Raw genomic sequence first — 18,405 nt, forward strand, 5'->3', positions numbered from 1 at the left:
AATGAAACTGCAGGTGTAAAAGGAAGCCATGGAAAATCAGCCCCACAATTGATAGTGAAACCCCTGCTTGTCTAAGACAGCCCAAGTTTACGGGCACACATACACACCCCTCGAGGAAGTGCTCTCTACTGCAGCTTCTCAGCACATCAGATCTGCGCAGCAGCAGACAGCTCCTTCAGAAAGAAACACTGCAGACACCGCTTGATTTGGACCAGTCCTTTTATTGTATGTACACAACCACAGCACATTACACCCGTGATGGATACAGCATCTGCAAGAGAAGGAAAGGGATTAACAGTGACAGTGCAGTGTGACGCCGCAGATCTTGGAGCTACATGGGGGAAGTATAGCTGTCAAGCAGGAAGAAGACGGCTGCCTGCGACAGGTGAGCTGCATGTTGGTCAAATGCTTTAGCAAACAAAGTGTCCGATTACTGTAAATTACAGCTGCTTAACCAACAGCCCATGCAATCCATTTTAATAACATACTCATCTCCAAAGACATCCCTAATTGATTATTTAAAAGATTAAGATAACAACAGTGGAGTTCGCCAGAAAGGCTGGAAAAAGTTAAAGCAAAAATCTACACTTCTTCCTCAATCATCCTGTGTTATAGTGGTATTACCGGGAAGAGGTGGGTGCATGGAAAAGGACAGGCAGAAAAGGGGAAAATCTGAGTCTGATGTCATTTCAGATGGGCAACAGAATGACAACACAAAGCTAAGGAGCGATGAAGGAGGCTGACCAGTTTATAAGTGACCACAGCTTTGGAAGGAGGGATGAAGAGGGTGTCGTTCACCCTCCCTCCAGTAGCTCACCCAGTGGTAGTAATGATGAAGAGGCGAGAGACAGACGCGAGGAAGAGCAGAGCAAAGGCTGGACACTCACCACTCTGATCCTGTGCCCAATGGCCTTGGCGGGCAGGTTGCTGCTGAACTTGGCGCGGATCATGCCGCTGTTCCCGTGAGCGCGCATCACCTTGCCCCAGATCACGCGCGTCTTGCTGGGCTTGCCGCCAGGAGTCACTGTGTTCCTTGAGACAGAGGGAGAGCGAGAGAGGCCTCAGTCAAACAGCAATTATTCAGGCAGCTCCAAAACTGCAGATATCTTCTAACACGGAATGAAAACGAGCACAGACATAATCGAGCAAACGTGACCCCCGCAAACACAAAACTAAATAAACAGCAACTCTTTAATTTGAATGAGCGACGGAGGGTGTATGATGGGATCTGAAGACAGAGACAGGAAAGAGAGAAGAGCTGTGAGGGACAGCAAGAAGGCTAATGTCAATCTTGATAAAAATGGCATCTGTTTCTAAGCAAAGGATAATCTGATAAGGGAACAAAAGCCAACCCACCACTAAATGCGGCCACACATCCCCTAACTAACGGCCTTTGACAGAAATGATTTTATTCTTTATTTGAAAGCTGCTCTTCCTTCAGTGCTGCCTGTAATACAGTCATATTCAAAACATCACAATTCTGTATGACACAGGGCTATAAACAAGAACAAGAACCATATTTTAAGCACAAGAGGAAAAACGCAGTTTGCAAGGGAAACTGCCCTGACACACAAACACATTCAATGAAAAATTTAGTATTGGCCCTGTCTATGAAACAATGGTAAGTACCTCATTAAATGTTAAGTGCATAATTATACATCCCTTATATGTCAAGAACACCTATTCTTTTAATATTTAATACGTTTTTTGGAATAACAAGTGGCAGGCGAAATGATGAAGTGCCTGCAGGTACAGAGACAAGACAGTTCTACATGCAGATGTGTATTACCGAGCTGCTAGCAGTGTGCCACATGTGTAAATAAGTTTAACCTTCTCCAATTATTAAACACATCATACAGATAAAAAAAAAATCTTAACACTGTTCCAGCTGTGCCTTGTTTGAACCATGCCAGCTCAATCCTCCTGAAACAGACACCAGACACAAAATCTGTGTTTGCTGCTGCACTTAGAGGGCCAGCAGAACTTGGCAGCACATCCACTTCAAGTCCAGCAGCAAAAGAACAAATATGGACAATGCCATAAAACTATACAGCACAGCAGCACCATAAATGTGCTCGGTTTTTCAGAACAGATCTCTAAACAAAGAAGCACGTTTCCTGTTACCAAATCCCTAAACCTTACCGTCCACTAACTGGATTCAATAACTGAAACTGGAAATCTGCCTGCTTAAAGAAAATGAGATAGAGCACTAAAGCAGCTGGGCGAGGTCTTCTATATACAACATATATACACACATGAGGACTTCCCACTACCCACTAGTAAATGTGGACCCAGGTTGGGGAACCGGCTTAAGAGAACTTGTCAGCTTCTCTCTGCAACACTTAAGTGGCATACCAAGAAGAACCTTCACAGGCACACCCAGTTTAACACTGGTGCGCCGGCAGCATTGGACTCACTTCTTGGCCTTGTAGACGTAGGCGCAGCGCTTGCCCAGGTAGAACTCGGTCTCCTCGCGCGTGTACACACCCTCGATCTTCAGCAGCGCCGTGTGCTCGCGCTGGTTCCGGAGGCCTCGCTTGTACCCTGTGAAGATCGCCTTGCACCACAGTCTGGGGGGGAAAGAGACCAAGAGCCCTTGTCAGAAGACAATCACAGCCCCAACAAGAGACTGTCCACCCTGCAGCACGATCCACACTCTTCATTGCCCCTTGCAGACACTGCAAATGTTTGTAATTTTATTAGATAGGATCACGGTTTTGATACAAACTAGGTATCTTAAGTGAAGAGCCAACTGGCAGAGATCATTACTGACTGCATGTAAAAAAGACAGCACTCTGATCCATGTCAGGTTTTTAACTGAAGGCTCCTATACAAGTGGGAAAGCGATGCTTATCGCACAGCACTGCTGAAGGATAAGCAATCTAGGAACTGAAGACTGAACCTGAAATCACTGCACTGCATTGCAGTGGCCAAGCTCGGGACACCAGAATCACTTACCGAAGGAGTAATTAGCAGCCAAAGGCTCCCACTTGGATATTAAACTTCACATCTACTTTCTTCAAATACTTGAATCTGTACTGCACTTTTCATCCTAATTTGCATATAGCAGGGGATCTATTTCATCCATCAACTGAGAGACAGCTGCAACTTTCTGCAACCCCACCTCACTGTAGATCAGGTGGAGAAGTGAGAAGAGCATATGGAAGTTAAAAATCACTGAAATGCATCACACCGGGTAATACAGGCAATCACTCAATTCAGAACTGAGCTCTGCTTGTGTGTAAAATAGCCTGCTGTTTTAAAGGGTATATCCTGTGGAATAAAGCACATTGGAGAAGTGTTAGTTTAAACCAGAGATAACCCACCAGTTTGCCACAGCACAGTACCGATCAAACACAAACCCTTCTGCTTCCAAAAAGAACAGATTCTGTTCCTGTTACACTCCCACTGCAGGAAGGTCGATTTTTAAAATTTATTATTCAGCAATGCTCACCAATACAAAGGCAGCTCCAAGAATACCTGATTAGTGAGAAACAAAGGACTCACCTTCCTGGCATTGTGAAGCTTGAGTATTCAGTCACAGCCAAGCCTGGAGATGGACAGGGAGCACATAATCAGCACACAATAAAATCATGTTAGTCTAAAACACAAGGAGCTATACACAGATGACCACTTCTAGGTACGAAAGTTACTTTGGGGGAAAAAAACAACACAACCCAGCTAAGAGAGATGGACCACGGCTGAGGATTTTAGCTCTACATCACGGTAACGCACACTGTATCAATAGTGACAGCTCCTGTGGGAAATAGCAAAGGACATCCGTTTTCTTTGAACACGTACACATTTGCACGAGGAACTACTATCTACACGAAACACATGTAATTCATTTTAAAAGACACTATTGCTGAAGGTTCATGGTCCGGGCAACACTGTGCACTTTCACGATTCTACCTATCTGAGCTGTGAGGGACATGTAACTGCTGGGAAAAACTGCAACAAGTTCAGCCACGATATTACATTAAAAGGGCCTGACCGCCACAGTTCCGGTTAGACACAATCGGAAGCAAATAAGGTGTCGGACTCGGCAGTCGAGAAACGAGAATTCATACATACACCCAAAACGGCAGCAACCGGGGACGTATATGATTTCGGGGTACAAACACCGTGTATATGACTACACACTGCATAATAGCTCCCACCATTAACACTCACTGACCATACAGCAAAACTTCAGTCAGTAAGGCAGAAATGAATAAAACCATCATTTTATAAGAAAGATAAATGGTTTCCAATTTTAAAAATCACACCAGGGTTTTGACAGTTACAGGGCTCGGAGACATTCTTGTATTTTTAAATGGGAATCTAATGAATAAAATTGAGTTTGAACGGCCGAGGCTCAGCTCCTGCGAAGCCGGGGCATTTTACATTTCACCCGAGGGATTCCAAGCTAAATCCACTGAGTATCTCGGCCATCTTCAGCTCAAAGGCTACAGCACTGGTAAAACAAGCCGTATAAGACTCACGGCTGTTTAAGATAAGTAATATTATAGTTACTATACTTTTAAAAACTATTTAAAAACCGGTTGATTCTAAACGCTGTTTATCTCTCTCACCTGTACTGATATCCAAGATGGAGGAAAAAGGGGGGTCCTTAGGGCATGCTGGGAAATCAACACCATCGTCGCACGAGTCGTGACTGAAACAGCGCCTGACTAGAAATGTGCTTTTAAAAGAAGTACACTAGTTTCTTAAAAACATTTTTTAGTTTTAAAAAATCTCAGAAAATATTTAAGTTCCATATGTCCAAAACTAATCATTCGCTTTGCGTTTACAATTTGTTGTAACAGGCAATTTTATAGACTAGCCTTTTTACTTCGCTTACTTGCATTTGTTCCTCAGAAACTAAATAAAGTTTCTTGTCCACTAAAATAAACTAAACATTAAGCTTCAAGTATATACTTCAATATATATATTGTATTTACTAATTTAACATGAACAAAAAAAAGTACATGCAACTGTTAAGCTTGCTCACCACGGTTGTGCGGTTGCCATGGTGATCGGTGTCAACATCGAGCAATTTTCACGAGTTGGAAAAGTAACCTGACTGAAACGGTGGTTAATCTTTGCGACAGTATTATTATTTTGTCTTTGAAGTTTTAGGAAAGTTATTGATCAGCAGTTACAGACATCTATTTTAACATATTGGATCGATTCATTTCATTTTTCTTGCAGCAGAATTTTGATTTTGAGATTGGTAGAAATTGGTAACCTATTTGAAAGTGTTAAAAGACTATTTGAAGTCGCTAATGGGGAATGGGAAGTATCTATTGGACCTGCAATGCTTACTGACCTTTCCAGCGTGCACACTGTTAATATTAAAACTTTGATTAGATTCCGGTTTTTAGTGCCGAGTGGGCTTTAGAAGGGACGCCCTGAGACAAACTGTACTGTCAGTTACATTGATATTGACTTTGTCAGTCACACCGACTATACAGTATTAACGTACAATATCATTCAATCTGAGTTTACAGTATCTGCGTAAGTGACATTATTGAAGCAACCTGCATAATTGTACAATCTGCACACAGATCATTTGTACTAAGTTCTCATTTGCATTTGCAGTGCACACGATGTCTCTCCAGTCGTATGTGGAGCAAATCCGGCTGTGCACGGTTCTAGAAGACGGCGCAGATCAACTGGCCGTGCTGGGTCACATCATGCCTGCCACGTACGAGGGGCGGCCTGACGCTGACTCGGTACTCTCTCACCCACAAGTTTGTATCTGTCTCAATGTGTCATGTCTGTCAATGTGTCTCTCGATGTGTTTTCCTTTCTGACATGTTGTCTTCGTGTACTAATATATGTCTCAGAACCCGTAACACTGTCCGTTGTGTGAGTCTCTCAGATTATGCTGGGTCAGGTGTCTCAGTTTCTCTCTCTAGCTGTATGTTGTTCACGTCTGTGGCGAAGAAGACATGCTATTCTAAATTCTAGTTTATACTTATACCAGCCATAGCTAAATAAATACAATTATATTTTATTCAGGAAATCCCCAGAGGGGAAGATTTTAAAAGGCCTTGTTGAATTTTGCAGTGGACGTGAAGGGTTTAGGAGTGTTTTATGCCCCTTTATGCAAACTGAAAGTTCAGTTTTTGAATAAAAGTTGAGAATCAGTCATTTTCAATATAGACATATTTAGATCTATCTGAATTTGGAGGGCAGCCAGGGTTGAGGACAGGAGGTGCAGGTCAAGAGGTGTGTGGGACAGAGGGAATCATGGGTTGAAATGATGGAGGAGGAGGAAGTGGATGCTACATTGTCTACAGACCAGAGTGAGACCCGTCTTTTCATGGTTTAATCTGTCAGATTATGTGTGTGTGTTCAAGTGTCTTTGTGTCTAGGTGTCTCAGTGTGTTTGTCTATCGGATTGTGTCTGCTCACTTTGGGCAGGTGTTGCAGCAGCAGGGGCAGAGATGTATTTCACGGAGATGATGTAATTGCAGTTGCAGGAGAGGGCAAAGCTGGCACAGGTCACGGGGGCGCTGCAGAGGACCCAGGTGGAGCTGAGCCGCATGCTTGAGCACAACCCCCTGACCCCCGAGCACCTGGTCAAGGTGCAAAGAGACAGGTCAGTTTTGCAGTGAATGGGCTCTCTCTCTCTCCTGCTGTCTTACTATCTCTCTACTTCCTCTCAATTTCTGGCTCTCTAGCTCTGCAAAAATCTTGCATGCGTTACGGAATTGCATATAACCTAAGTCCACTGACCTACTCCTCTGTGGAGCATTCCTATAGGTCAAAAGTCTGAAAGATACAAATAAAAAATACATATGATACAATGTTGAAATGGCAATTTATTTTTGACCCTTCCCAATCTGTTACTGACAGTTGTTGATCAATGTGGCACACACCATTTGATATGCTCTCTATCCCATCTAGATGTGCTGTTTGCAAGCTCTCTAGTGCCTTACAGGAGCATTGGCACTGATTGAACGAACATTATGACTCTCATTGATGGTGCTGTAGGGTCTCCTGCTCGGCCAGCTCAAACCACCGAATGCTACTGGCATCTAGCATGCTGGGAATCCAGGCATCGAAGAAGATCATGATCCTAGCCCGAATTGTATTGGATACACGACTTAATCTATGATTCAGAATGGTGTTTTTACAATTAAACCACCTGTGAGATGAAATTAAAGTTAAATTTAAACATTGGACAATCAAATCTCTTTGCTTCTCTTTCCCTTTTCTTTCCTTACTCTAATTGTCTGTCCTTCTCCATCTCACTCCTCTCTCTGCCTTTTGCTCTGTGTCCCTCTTTCTCCTCTCTCTGTCTTTCTGTTCCTGTCTCAGGCAGTTTGCAGCACAGGTGATCTCCGACGTCCTGGCTGAGCTGCAGGAAAAGGGCACATTCCAGAGCTTGCTTTTGGCTGTCCAAGCGGAAAAAGAGAGGAAGGCACACCTCCACGACATCATAGTCAGGTCAGCCTCTCAGTTCTAGTCTTCAGAAAGTTTTGGTCTCAGTACCAGGCAAAGTGGACATCGGACATTGGCAATGACTTTGTGTGGGCGTGTCTGCATGCGCTTTTTGGCAGGGAAGAGGAGGGGAGACGCAGAACCAGAGCTCTGCAGAGACAGCTTTTGGATATCCGCAAAGAGAAAGAGCTTGAGCTGCAGGTATAAAAACACATTCCAATGAGTGACACACACTATTGCAGTATAATAACTCAAACATGCCCTTGCAAGGATGTACCATATTATAGTGTAATAACATGGGCATGCCATCATTACATACAGTAATAGCTATGCTTTATAACTTATCTGCTCTGTGTCTGACATGTCTCTCTCTCCTCACCCCTCACCCCCAGAAGCGGGAGGAGATGATCGCCCACATGAAGGACCAGCTGCAGGAGATGAAGGCCAAAACTGGGCTGGAGGGGAAGTATGTGAAGAGCAGCGCGGAGCTGCAGGTGTACCAGGGCCAGAAGCTCAATGGACACGCTGAGCAGCAACTGCAGGAGCAGATCCAGGTCTGCGCACAGTGCGTGTGGGTCTTGGTGTGTGTGCATGTGTCAGTCTGTCTGGGAATGTATTTGTCAGTGCGTCGGTCAGTAGATTGATACAGTCACTGCCCCAACAGATCCGGTAGCAGCCAATCACAATGTGTTCTTATCCGAACACAGTGAAGGAGTCATAAAAAAGACCAACACAGTGCTGAAATACAAAGTCATTGTCAAACAGACAGTAACCCCCTTTGTTCTGGTGTTAGCGGCTGCAGGATAAGATTGACCAGGAGACCCGCGTTCACATCGAGATGGAGAGCTTCCTGAAGGAACACCAGAACGTGAGTGTCCTGTGTCTTTATACAGTGCCTTCCACACTCACTCACACCGACTACTGCATTAGTCCCTGTCTCCTAGCTGATCTTTTCCACGTTCTTGAAGTCCTTTCCTCCAGAGCTAACCCCCAGTCTCACAGAGGAGCTTGCATACCCAGACACTGCAGTCCTTCTTAGGGAATGAAACTACAACCTCACAAGACATATGTGATGACATAAAGAAACAACAGTTTTTGCTGTAACCTTGATACCTTTTCACGCTAAAAACAAGTGTTTTTGACACTTGGAACGTCCTGATTGGACTATACAGGATGAATGAGTCCCGAGTCGCCGCACGGATTGTCTGTGAATTTGAAGATGAGTGCTGGACAGATCTTTGGTTTGAAAGCTTATTGATGAAACAGTCAAGAGTTGGGTGCTGACAAGCTGAAATGGATTTTCTGTGAACGTGCCAGTGCAGCTGAATGGCAGGTTAAAGTACGATGTGAGGCTGGACTGGGCGTATTCTGGTGTGCCTTGCAGAGACTGGAGGAGAAGCTAGAGGTGTGGATGGAGCGGTACGAGAGAGACATAGAGGCCAAACAGCAGGAGCTCAACCTGCTGAAAAGCAACAAGACCAGCAACCTGACCCGCCTGCAGGAGCTCGCCAAGCAGGTATACACTACATACATACTACACACTGTAGATGTAGACGCTACATACAGCACTGTACATAATGTAGATGTAGACTGGATACCCTATAGAAACACTACACAGTAGAAAAACACTACATACTTCACATTAAACATACAGTCTTCACCACAAACTGTCTATATACAAATTACACAAAAATACAGCAAAAGAGAAACACAGCACACTATTCACACCACTATGAACTGCAGATACACATGACACGCTGTAAATATACACACTAATATCTACACAATATATTCACAAAACCTGAGGCAGGAGTTCAGCAAATCCTATAACTCTCCTGCAGAGTTCTCTGAGTTTGAAGAGTTTGAAGGAGTCCTACAGGGCTACTGCAGTAAACCATGAAGATGTCAAGCCCTGAACACCACTTCTGGGTTGTTTTGAAAGGAGTTCACACTGGAAGCACCTTGACTATACAGTGTAGACACTGTGCACACTGACCTGGCTGTGTGTGTGTCAGTACAGGGAGTGTGAGCAAGTGGTGATCGAGGACCGTGTGGAGAAAGAGAAAGCTCGGAAACAGAGGGAGCAAGAGGAGACGGAGCACAGGGCTGCAGTCAAGGTTGGTGCACATTTCACACCCCCTTTCACCTTAATACCACACAAGGTAACAGCACTCTCTGAAAACAGTAATACCACTGTGATTAAATTAATACTTCACTGATCACATTAATAGCACTGTGATTAAACTGATCTCACTCTGTATTCTTACCCAATACTTTTATTACTGTCTCCCTAGGTATCCGTATCTGTCTTTCGAATACCTCTCTCTCTAGGTATTAACATGCTTCCTTCTCTATATGAATGCCACTCTGCAGATCCAGTCGTGGTGGCGTGGCACGCTGGTGCGGCGGGGTCTGGGCCCCTTCCAGAAGGGCAAAAAGGGGAAGGGCAAGGAGAAGGGTGGAGGCAAGAAGAAGAGAAAGAAGAAGTGAGGAGGACAACGAGGACAAGGACTAAGGAGACGCCAGGCATGCCCACTCTGGTTTATCTCACTCCTGGGGAGGATGTGTGTGTGGGGGGGGGGGGGCATAAAGCACTGCTGTTCACTGAGAGTCAAAATTAAAACTGCACTAATACATCTTCATTTCCTGGTCTGTGTGTGTGGGCAGATGCTCACTGATTGCAGTGCACAATGTGTCGTATTAAGCCCTGAATTGCCTGGATAAGAAAAAAAACAGTGCAAATAGGTGAATTCCCAGATTTACTGGATGTTTGTTACTGCTGCTGGCACACACCTGTATTATAATTGGGAAGCCAGGTACATCAGCAGAATTCACAGGATATGTAATTCAAGAAGTACAAGAAGAACTGCAAGCAAAGTTCACAAAATATTAAGACCAAGAAAAAGGCTGGAGGCATTCATCACATTGGGGGCTAAAATAGTTTTTTCAGCACTATAACAGCAAGAAACAATGAAGAAAGAAGTGATTTGGGATACTTTATGGAAAGCAAATTGTAAAGAACAACATTCCTGGAAAATGTTTTAAATTATATGTACTTTTAATATTCATGATCTGTATTCTGGCATTATGAGTAAAGTACTTCTTTTGGTGAAAAAGATGACAAATGATACCAAATTGGAAGAGATTAGTAAACACTGCTGAAGATGCAAATGCAATTTAAAATGACTTGACAAAATCCGGATCTTGGCAAACACCTGGCATATGACATTTAATGTAGATGAGTGCAGTGTCACAAGCAATTAATGAAGGAAATTAAAAATAAAAGCTCCTTTCATTTACATAGTGCTTTTCATGCCAAAGGAACTTGTAATACGCTAATAAGATACGCTTTACAGAAAGGCTTAAGAAGCAATAGAATGTTAGCATGGTGAAAGTGCCCTTTTTTAACTGGGGATATTGCATTGCAATTGTAAAGTGCACTAGTAATACAGAATTTTAGAATATTTTTGTAGAATTTAGTCACCATTACACTTAAAAGATTGTGCTGCTCCTGAATCAGAGAAGAATGATCAAATACATACCCAGGCTCAATGGAATGTTCCAGAGAACTCATTTTTTTAATAATGAAAATAGAAGACCATAAGGAGTGATTCATGCATTAAATACTCTCCATGGCATTACCCACGATACCCAGCCGTGGTGTCAATATAGCTAATCCAGGTCTTTACTTTGATATGTTCTAATGATGTAAACATTAGTTCTTATGATAACTGTGTGATTAGGTGTGAATGTGACAGACAGACTGACACTGTCAGTGCACCTAGTGAGAGGAAGATCAGCTTCAGAGGTCACAGTCTGATGTGGGCTTGTAACACAGCAGGATGCTGGAGGGTCAGATCTCCAGAACCTGAAAGAAAGCATCACAGGACAAACCTCTACATAGGCTTGGAAAACTTATTTTATTTCTTTTTAAATTACACTGAATATTAATTTCAAAAGTCATAAAAATGTTTTCGACTGGTTATATACTTATGTTTTTTTTTCTCTAAATTCTAAAAAAACTCAAAATGACCAAAGGGGATTTTAAAATAACATAATATATATAATAAGCAGTGCATACTTGTAAACGTATGGAATGTATTTATTTACTGTACAGAGTCACGCAGGGGACGAGCCCTGCACCAGGGACATCGCATGATCACCAACCTCACACCCAGATTAGCTAAAACAGCTGAAAATACCTATACAGGAAAAAAATAACATTTAGAACAATAATAGGAAGAGATGACAGCTGTAACATCCCCTTTTAAAAACCCTGCCAATTAAAAAGGTAATAGAAATGGTTAAAAACCATAATTCTTGCAAAATTTAAACACTTGAAAAGCCTTGCTCTGCCTGGACAGCGGTGTTCCCATTAACACAGAAGAACCTGGGTGGGGTGGGGTGGAGCACACATGATCTGTGAGTTACACATGCATGATTCCCAACATGTATGTGGTTGAGCCACAAACACAAAAAAGCCCATTTGTGTAACTGGCCATTCCTCCCAGGTCATTCACAAGTCCTGCCTGTCTTGTGCACAGCGAACAAACTTAGACTAGAAAGTAAACACCGTTTCAATGATAAGAATTGCCAACAATTTGCTGTAAACTTTTGGTTGCAGCCTTGACATGGCAACAACGTGAGAAAGTCAGCCTGTTGCAGTAATGTCTGTGGAGACAAGTCAGCATATGGGTCAGTAACAAGTTTCATCTGAGCAGCCAGCACATGCACATACTGTACGCTGATCTCATCTTCATGCTGTCACGTGTCAGATCTATAACAGCTCTGTAAACATTCATTCATTTTTTTTAAATGAAGAAAGTTTCTATACATTGCATATTAATAATTGAAAACCAGAGTTCTCTTTAAAGACAGAACTCTGTCTTTAACTTTAAAGACAAGTCTCGCTTATCTGGTTTCCACTAGTCAGAACAAAGTGAGTCTGGTTCGGACTTTGGGACACCTCAGGCAGCCCTGAGGTCCTACAGGGTTCCCCACATGCAAACATGCAACCACCCTGAGACCCCCCACCTGAGAGTGGGTGGTGACAGTCACTAGGTATCCTAAAGGACTCCCTTTAGAAAGTCTTGAATCAACACATCTTAGAGCTGGGGAGAAGATGGCTGCCCTGTGCTCTTGCAACAACAGCAGGCTAGAAGTGCACCTACTGACACTGGTTCAGGATTTCAAATGAATATAAAATCCAGTTTAAGTGCTCCCTGTATTTTTCCCTTCATCTCCAGGGATTGTCTGATCCTGATTTCACTCCCTGGAGCTGGGGGACAACCTAATGCCAAGATCAGGAAGGAAAAATGAAAGCTTGATCTTAAAAAAATAACAGTGCTGGATTTGCTTTGTGTTTCAAACAGTGAGCTCTGTGCAAAAGTCTATATCCCCCTCTCACCCCAGGGTTACCTAGCTGGGTAAGGGGGGGAAAACCCAGCAGGTACAAACCTTTGCAAAGCAAGGGAGCATGGTCATTAGGAAAGGCTGGCTTCCTTTTTAAATGCAGCCACCATTAGTATCATGAGCTGCAGCAGTAACTGTTCAATGCAGTGGTCACTCCATAGTGCTGCCGTTATTGCAAAGTACTAACCTTCCCCTGTGGTCCTGCACCTCTGTAGCTCCTAAAGAAGCTAGGGTCTGTGCAGTGATGTAACCCCATCGTTGTGTCAGTCCTGCAATAGTGTCTTTAGTTCTATGTGAAGGGTTACTTGCTGGCTGAGCGTGAGAACTGCAGCTCATCTCAAAAGCTAGCGAGCTCACAGCTAGCAGCAGAGGGAACTACATGAATGAAATAGAATACAAAAACCCTAGAATATAAAGAATACCCACCAACCCATATCCCCTACAACACACAGGGCACTGATCACTAGAAAATACTTTAAAATAATGTTAATCTTAATATAATACAAAAAACAACAGTGCCAAAAGTCATCCTTGGGAGAGAGAGTGGGGGAGGGAGCAGAGAGATGTGGTGTAAATATAAAGATAAAACCGTATTGTAAAGGGACTAACTGGGCCTCCCTCCCTTCTGTTCTCTCACCCTCTCTCTCCTTATACAGTTCCATCTCCGTTAGCATCTGTCAGTCCACCCTGGCGCAGGTCACACAGGCAAGAGTGGAGCCTCCACATCCCCTCTGTCACTCAGCGGGAGGTGTCAGGCAATCCCCCCCATCTGCTGTACCTCTCTGGCTGTGTAGCTGCAGGACCAGAGACTCTGCAGGGTAGTGGGGCAGCAAGGGTGTGCCGTAAGGGGAATTTGGTGCCTCTCTGTTCCAGTCTTGGGGGTGTCAGTGTGAGCCCGGCGGAAGTGAGGGGGGGGGGTGTGTTGCGTCAGTCTCTCTAGGTTCATGAGTTGGGCTGATCGGGGTCGGCAGGGAGGAAGTCCTAGATGGGAGAGGTGGGGGGATGTTTCGGGGGGGCCAGCTCCAACAATGCTTGGACTGTTCCAGCCACCTGGGCCAGACCTCGCTCCTCCAGGATGTGCAGTGGCAGACACAGCTGGGCCTACAGACAGACACAGGAGGGACAGACCCACACAAAACAGGCAGAGAAACAGGGGCACACATGGGAAACACAACACAGGAGCACGGGCACACGCAGAGAAGGACAGACACAGACAGATGCACAGGGTGATGGGATGGGGGTAGGGAACAAAAATTAAACAGAAAAAACAAAACAAAATGCCAGGTCAATGGATAAATAAAAGTTAAAACAACAATAACAAAAGTTGCAAAAAGTGAATCAACTAATGGAAATGAAAGAAATTATATGGAAAAAGAGGAAGGAGTAGGGGTGAAGCCAGCTGCTCAGCCCTGATCCACTTCAGGGTGCTCATGTCAGATGAGGCCAGGCCATCACTCAGCCCATATAATACTGGTTGTGATTTCTAACTGGAGCCCCAACTCATCACTACGTGCATCATATTCAAATACAGGCCTACAATCCTATTACAGGGGGCTGAAGTAGAGGGAACAATTGGAAACAAATAAACAGCACAGTAATTCTGTTTTGGTAGATTTCCTAACTGCTCAATAGGATAGGTCTGAGTTTAAGTCTGTGCCCAGAGCTTAGGGTGGCAGTCCAGGGTTAGCATGAAGAAAGAAGAATGCAGGAAGAGGGATGGAAAAAACAGCAGGAGTGAAGAGAAATCAAGTCAGTGTCACAAACCAGAATTCAGCCAGGCAGAGTTTGAGAGGTCAGAGAGCCTGTAGGCATTGTGTTTATGAACTGCATCAGTGCTGGACCCCTAACAGTATGTGAAAAACAGATGCTGCGAGAATCAGATTTGATTTGATTTTTTTATTTTTATTTTTTTAGGAAAAAGGGCAGAGCCCTGGGAAGAGAGACTGTTAGGTAAACCTTACACAGGAGAAGAGGCACATAGTAGAGAACCAGAGGCACACAGACAGATGGACAGGTCAAGATTATGACAAGCATAAATAGAACAAGCAGTCAGTGACACAGAGGGAAAGGGTATGTAAGCCTATTTAATCCATTTACCTCCCTCTGTTTTTCACACACACACTGCAACACTGTTTCACTGGACCTGTCTGACACACTCTCGCTTGCAGCGCAATCAAACTCATTCCCTGATTTCTTCATTTAGTTAAAAAAAACGCTGCACATCATAACTGTGAAGATACGTTGCACATTCTATAGCAGGCATACTGTGAGCACACCAGTGTGTTAGTGGAATCAACGTGTGCACAGAGTCAAAGCTTGGGAGTCATATGAGCAGTGTGTAGTGGTCAAGGGGCATTGGGGACTGTCAGCTCTCTGCTGGTCAGGGTCTGACCCCCTGTATCACTGTGGAGAGGAAGGGCAGAAGAGAGCTGGTTGGTGGTCAGGTTTGAGGCAGCTAGCAGGGCCTCTTCTCTGAACAACTTTCTGAACGCCCAAAAGGAGAAGTACCAGTCCAACATGCACCTGCAGGACTTTTCACTCACAGAGACTCACAAGAAGAAATAAAGAAATAAAACTGAACAGGTCTTCGCAGAAGAATCCACACTGGTATTTGCTCCCGCATAAAAAATCTGTTTGAGAGCAGCTGACCTTCTTTGAGAAAACACTGCCAGTCCTCTGTGCACAGCAGTTGTCCTGAACTGACCGGCACCCCAGCTGCATTTACACACGATAAGGCACAGGGGGCAGCAGGGAGCGGGTGAGAGGGGCCACAGGGAGAACACTACTTGTGAAAAGTCTCCACACACCAAAGCCAGGGACTGGGGCCTGGGAAATATTACTATTTCCATCATCCTTCTTAGGGAAAATAGTGATAACAGTCAACGAGAAGATCTGCCACTTCAAAACAAACATTCCTAAAATTAGTGCAATTCTCTTATTTTCGAGAACACTTCCAAAACTGCTTTTTTGTAAAATACCAGCCTTCCTCTTTGAATGTCTGTCAGGCACAAGATGCACAAGGCTGAGTTTCCAGACACTTGTGTGTGCAGCGGAGCAGTCTGCCCAGAGGTCTGGAAGAGGGTTTGTGACTAGATGCTGCTCTTTGCATCACAGTGCTCTTTCCAGCTCGCAAAACATCACCCAGTCTAGTCCCACAGATGGAGTCTCCAAAGAGCTAGAGGCTAGCAAAAGATTCAGCAAGTGCAGGCAGGTCAAATAATTCACACCACATGTCAATGGCATCAGTGCCCTTCTATAAATCTTTCTGAAACCTTGTCTTGAACAAGAATGGGAAAGCGTGATCCATCAGTGCAAAGGAATAAAGATACAAAACATTATAGCTGAGTAACAAGGGACCAGAAGAGTTTTGGTGTCCTGTTTCAGTTAGGAGTGTTGTAAATACTGTCACCCTGACGGTGCTGGTTGCTGCGACTGCTGGGGGTCAGGGTTCACCATAATAGTGACAAGAAGAGAGACAGCAGAGGTCCCGTCAAAGCACAGTCCAACTTGTGGTGGGGGCTACAGGGTTTCCTTTTCAGGATGGGACAGGCTGTAGTGTAGGCCAGTCAGAGTTCACGGGAGACTGCAGATGTGCACAGGGGTTGAATGGGGGCGTTTTCAGTATGGTATATGTATGATGTGTCTTTGTGTGGTGGCTTGAAAGACATAATCTAATACAGTATATCTAAGGTGCATAAAACTGGAATGGGAGCACAGCTGTTTTTGCAAATAGAGGTGTCTGCATTAGGCGCAGTGCTATACAAATATGTTTATCTCTCCCCACAAGTCTAATTTGTTGTGCTTGTATCAGATCCTGTCTGAAGACATGATACTAGGATGCCGTGTGCTCAGTGCACAGGGAAACAGTCTCATGGAAGGAGTCTTGGGGACACATTTTCATGTTTGCCTGTATCGGCACTCTGTAACTGAATGAGGGTCAGGAGGTCCACACACTACTTGTGAAAGTCCAAGAAGACATTAGGATGGAACCGTGTTTTTTTTTAAAAGTGCACATAAAACAAGTGAGAGTGAATGCTATATGCCCATGAATGCCCTCTGCTTTAAAACTTCAAGCTGTGATGGGTCATACACAAGCTATGTGTTATGCTTGAGAAAAATCCCTTACTTTCCAGCCTGTGTCTGTGTGTCCACCTGCTGGGCAGGAATGATGCATGATTGGCTTTTGTGCTTTGTGCTTGCCTGATTTCTAGACAAGTAAGAATGTGTGTGTGCGCAACCGTGCATATCGTGCACATATACCGTGTGACAGAGCACAGTGCGTGCCAGTTCAGAAGCGTGGCACCAGGTGGCAGTAGAGGGCACACAGCAGCGACATGACGGAGAGGTAGAAGAGGGCAAAGCAGGCCAGCTGGCCAGGGGGGGCTGCTGAGGGGGGTGTGCTGAGAGATAGAAGAGCCTCTAGTGTATGATACACGTAGCCCCCCTCACCTCCCAACACTGCACCCACCGAGCACAGTTGTTCCTGGGCCACGGAGGAAGGAGAGAGAGTGGGTGTGAGAGAACAGGAATGGAAGGGAGAAATGGGATGAGAGATGGAATATTCACACGCGTCGGTAGGGATGATGAAGAATGACAATTTGGAAAAGATGGGAGAGGATGAAGAAGAGGAGAGATAAGAGTGGCAGAATCAGACAAAATCAGGGCAGCAGAGAAAACACAGGGACGGGTAAAAGGGGAAAAAAGTGAGAGAGGGTTCAGGACAGACAGCAGAGCAGAGAGGGAGGAACGGAGAAAGACAGAGCAGGAGAGATGGAGAATGAAGTAAAAAGGAGGAGGAAGAAAAGGGGTTAGAGAAGGGGAGAGAGAAAGAGAGAAAGCCTGTTAGTAGCATACAGCAGGCCACGGTTAATACAAGAAATCTCTATATTCACTACAACTACAAGAGTCAAACAGTGTTGGTATACAGACCTGTCACATATACGTACACACACAATCAACATATTTCATTTCAGAGCTTCGCAAGTCTGGATGTGTACTACAGAATCAACAACTGCCTGACAACAGGACCTGACCTGTAATGTCTGTGTTCATCAGTCTCAGTGCCTGTCAGTCAGGCAGTGTGTTCGCCAGTTTCAGTGTCTGTCAGTCAGATCAAGCGTGAATCTGTCAGTCAGCTATCAGTCAGGAGGTGAGTCTGTTTCGTCAGCCAGGGAGAGCACCTGTTCCTCTTTGCCCTTACCTGTGGCACTCCAATCCTCCGACACGCTTCTAAGAAGTTTTCGACGTTCCGCCGACATTTCGCCATTGTCAGTTTGGGCTGCAGAGTCAGAGACAGGCATTTTGACAAGGTTACACAGAGGCTGGCAAAGACAAAGCAGGTCGAGAGACAGGGCAAGATGTGTAGAGGTAGAGAGCAGGAGATGGTCACAGGGAAGAGCCAGAAAAACTGATGATGAGATGACAGAAAGAGAGGTCAGCTGACAGAGGAAACTGACCACATACTTCCAGAATGACAGACTTGCACAGATGTTACTGGTGGACAAAGGCATGAACAGGTAGAAATGGAGACAAACAGATGTATGAGCAAATGACACTTGC

The 18,405-nt window shown here is 44.5% G+C and overlaps 3 protein-coding genes across 14 annotated transcripts in view; 1 reads left to right on the plus strand and 2 right to left on the minus strand.

The window, feature by feature from the left end:
* Window positions 1-201: 201 nt before the first annotated feature.
* On the minus strand, window positions 202-5,028 carry rpl35a (ribosomal protein L35a). The gene is made up of 6 exons (XM_006637842.3): window positions 4,994-5,028; window positions 4,575-4,684; window positions 3,508-3,550; window positions 2,418-2,570; window positions 888-1,032; window positions 202-271 (listed from the first exon to the last, which is right to left on the minus strand). The coding sequence occupies exons 1-6, from the start codon at window positions 5,011-5,013 to the stop codon at window positions 248-250; spliced, it is 495 nt and encodes a 164-aa protein (XP_006637905.2). The 5' UTR covers window positions 5,014-5,028; the 3' UTR covers window positions 202-247.
* iqcg (IQ motif containing G) lies at window positions 4,966-10,068 on the plus strand. 3 transcript variants are annotated; one of them, XM_015361444.2, is made up of 10 exons: window positions 4,966-5,073; window positions 5,584-5,735; window positions 6,465-6,589; window positions 7,312-7,440; window positions 7,554-7,635; window positions 7,827-7,988; window positions 8,228-8,302; window positions 8,819-8,950; window positions 9,450-9,551; window positions 9,808-10,068. In XM_015361444.2, the coding sequence occupies exons 2-10, from the start codon at window positions 5,592-5,594 to the stop codon at window positions 9,922-9,924; spliced, it is 1,068 nt and encodes a 355-aa protein (XP_015216930.1). In that variant the 5' UTR covers window positions 4,966-5,073; window positions 5,584-5,591; the 3' UTR covers window positions 9,925-10,068. The 3 variants fall into 3 exon arrangements, with proteins under 3 accessions (XP_015216930.1, XP_006637906.1, XP_015216931.1); XM_006637843.3 differs by having other exon boundaries at window positions 4,967-5,073; window positions 5,584-5,717; XM_015361445.2 differs by lacking the exon at window positions 4,966-5,073 and adding an exon at window positions 5,107-5,499.
* A 1,447-nt stretch (window positions 10,069-11,515) lies between these two features.
* The window catches only part of lrch3 (leucine-rich repeats and calponin homology (CH) domain containing 3), a 36,425-nt gene continuing 29,535 nt past the window's right edge, over window positions 11,516-18,405 (minus strand). For 9 of the 10 annotated variants that reach the window (XM_015361423.2, XM_015361421.2, XM_015361419.2 and 6 more), the window contains 2 exons: window positions 18,047-18,124; window positions 14,728-17,329 (listed from right to left, as the gene is read on the minus strand). In XM_015361423.2, the coding sequence (XP_015216909.1) occupies window positions 17,135-17,329; window positions 18,047-18,124 (273 nt within the window). In that variant the 3' untranslated portion in view covers window positions 14,728-17,134. Of the gene's footprint in view, window positions 13,948-14,727; window positions 17,330-18,046; window positions 18,125-18,405 lie in introns of those variants that run through there. The other variant, XM_015361416.2, reaches the window with a different exon arrangement.

This window comes from Lepisosteus oculatus, chromosome 13 (genome assembly GCF_040954835.1).
Source record: "Lepisosteus oculatus isolate fLepOcu1 chromosome 13, fLepOcu1.hap2, whole genome shotgun sequence".
NCBI lineage: Eukaryota > Metazoa > Chordata > Actinopteri > Semionotiformes > Lepisosteidae > Lepisosteus > Lepisosteus oculatus.

What these genes read in the sequence shown, in the direction of transcription:
- rpl35a (XM_006637842.3), bottom strand. Translation starts at nt 5,013, where the DNA reads ATGGCAACCGCACAACCGTG. An exon ending in CATCTTGGATATCAGTACAG is followed by an intron (nt 3,551 to 4,574) that starts GTGAGAGAGATA and finishes GTCCATCTCCAG; the next exon opens with GCTTGGCTGTGACTGAATAC. An exon ending in AGCTTCACAATGCCAGGAAG is followed by an intron (nt 2,571 to 3,507) that starts GTGAGTCCTTTG and finishes TTTCCCCCCCAG; the next exon opens with ACTGTGGTGCAAGGCGATCT.
- iqcg (XM_015361444.2), top strand. Translation starts at nt 5,592, where the DNA reads ATGTCTCTCCAGTCGTATGTGGAGCAAATCCGGCTGTGCACGGTTCTA. An exon ending in AGAAAGAGCTTGAGCTGCAG is followed by an intron (nt 7,636 to 7,826) that starts GTATAAAAACAC and finishes CCTCACCCCCAG; the next exon opens with AAGCGGGAGGAGATGATCGC. An exon ending in AGCACAGGGCTGCAGTCAAG is followed by an intron (nt 9,552 to 9,807) that starts GTTGGTGCACAT and finishes GCCACTCTGCAG; the next exon opens with ATCCAGTCGTGGTGGCGTGG.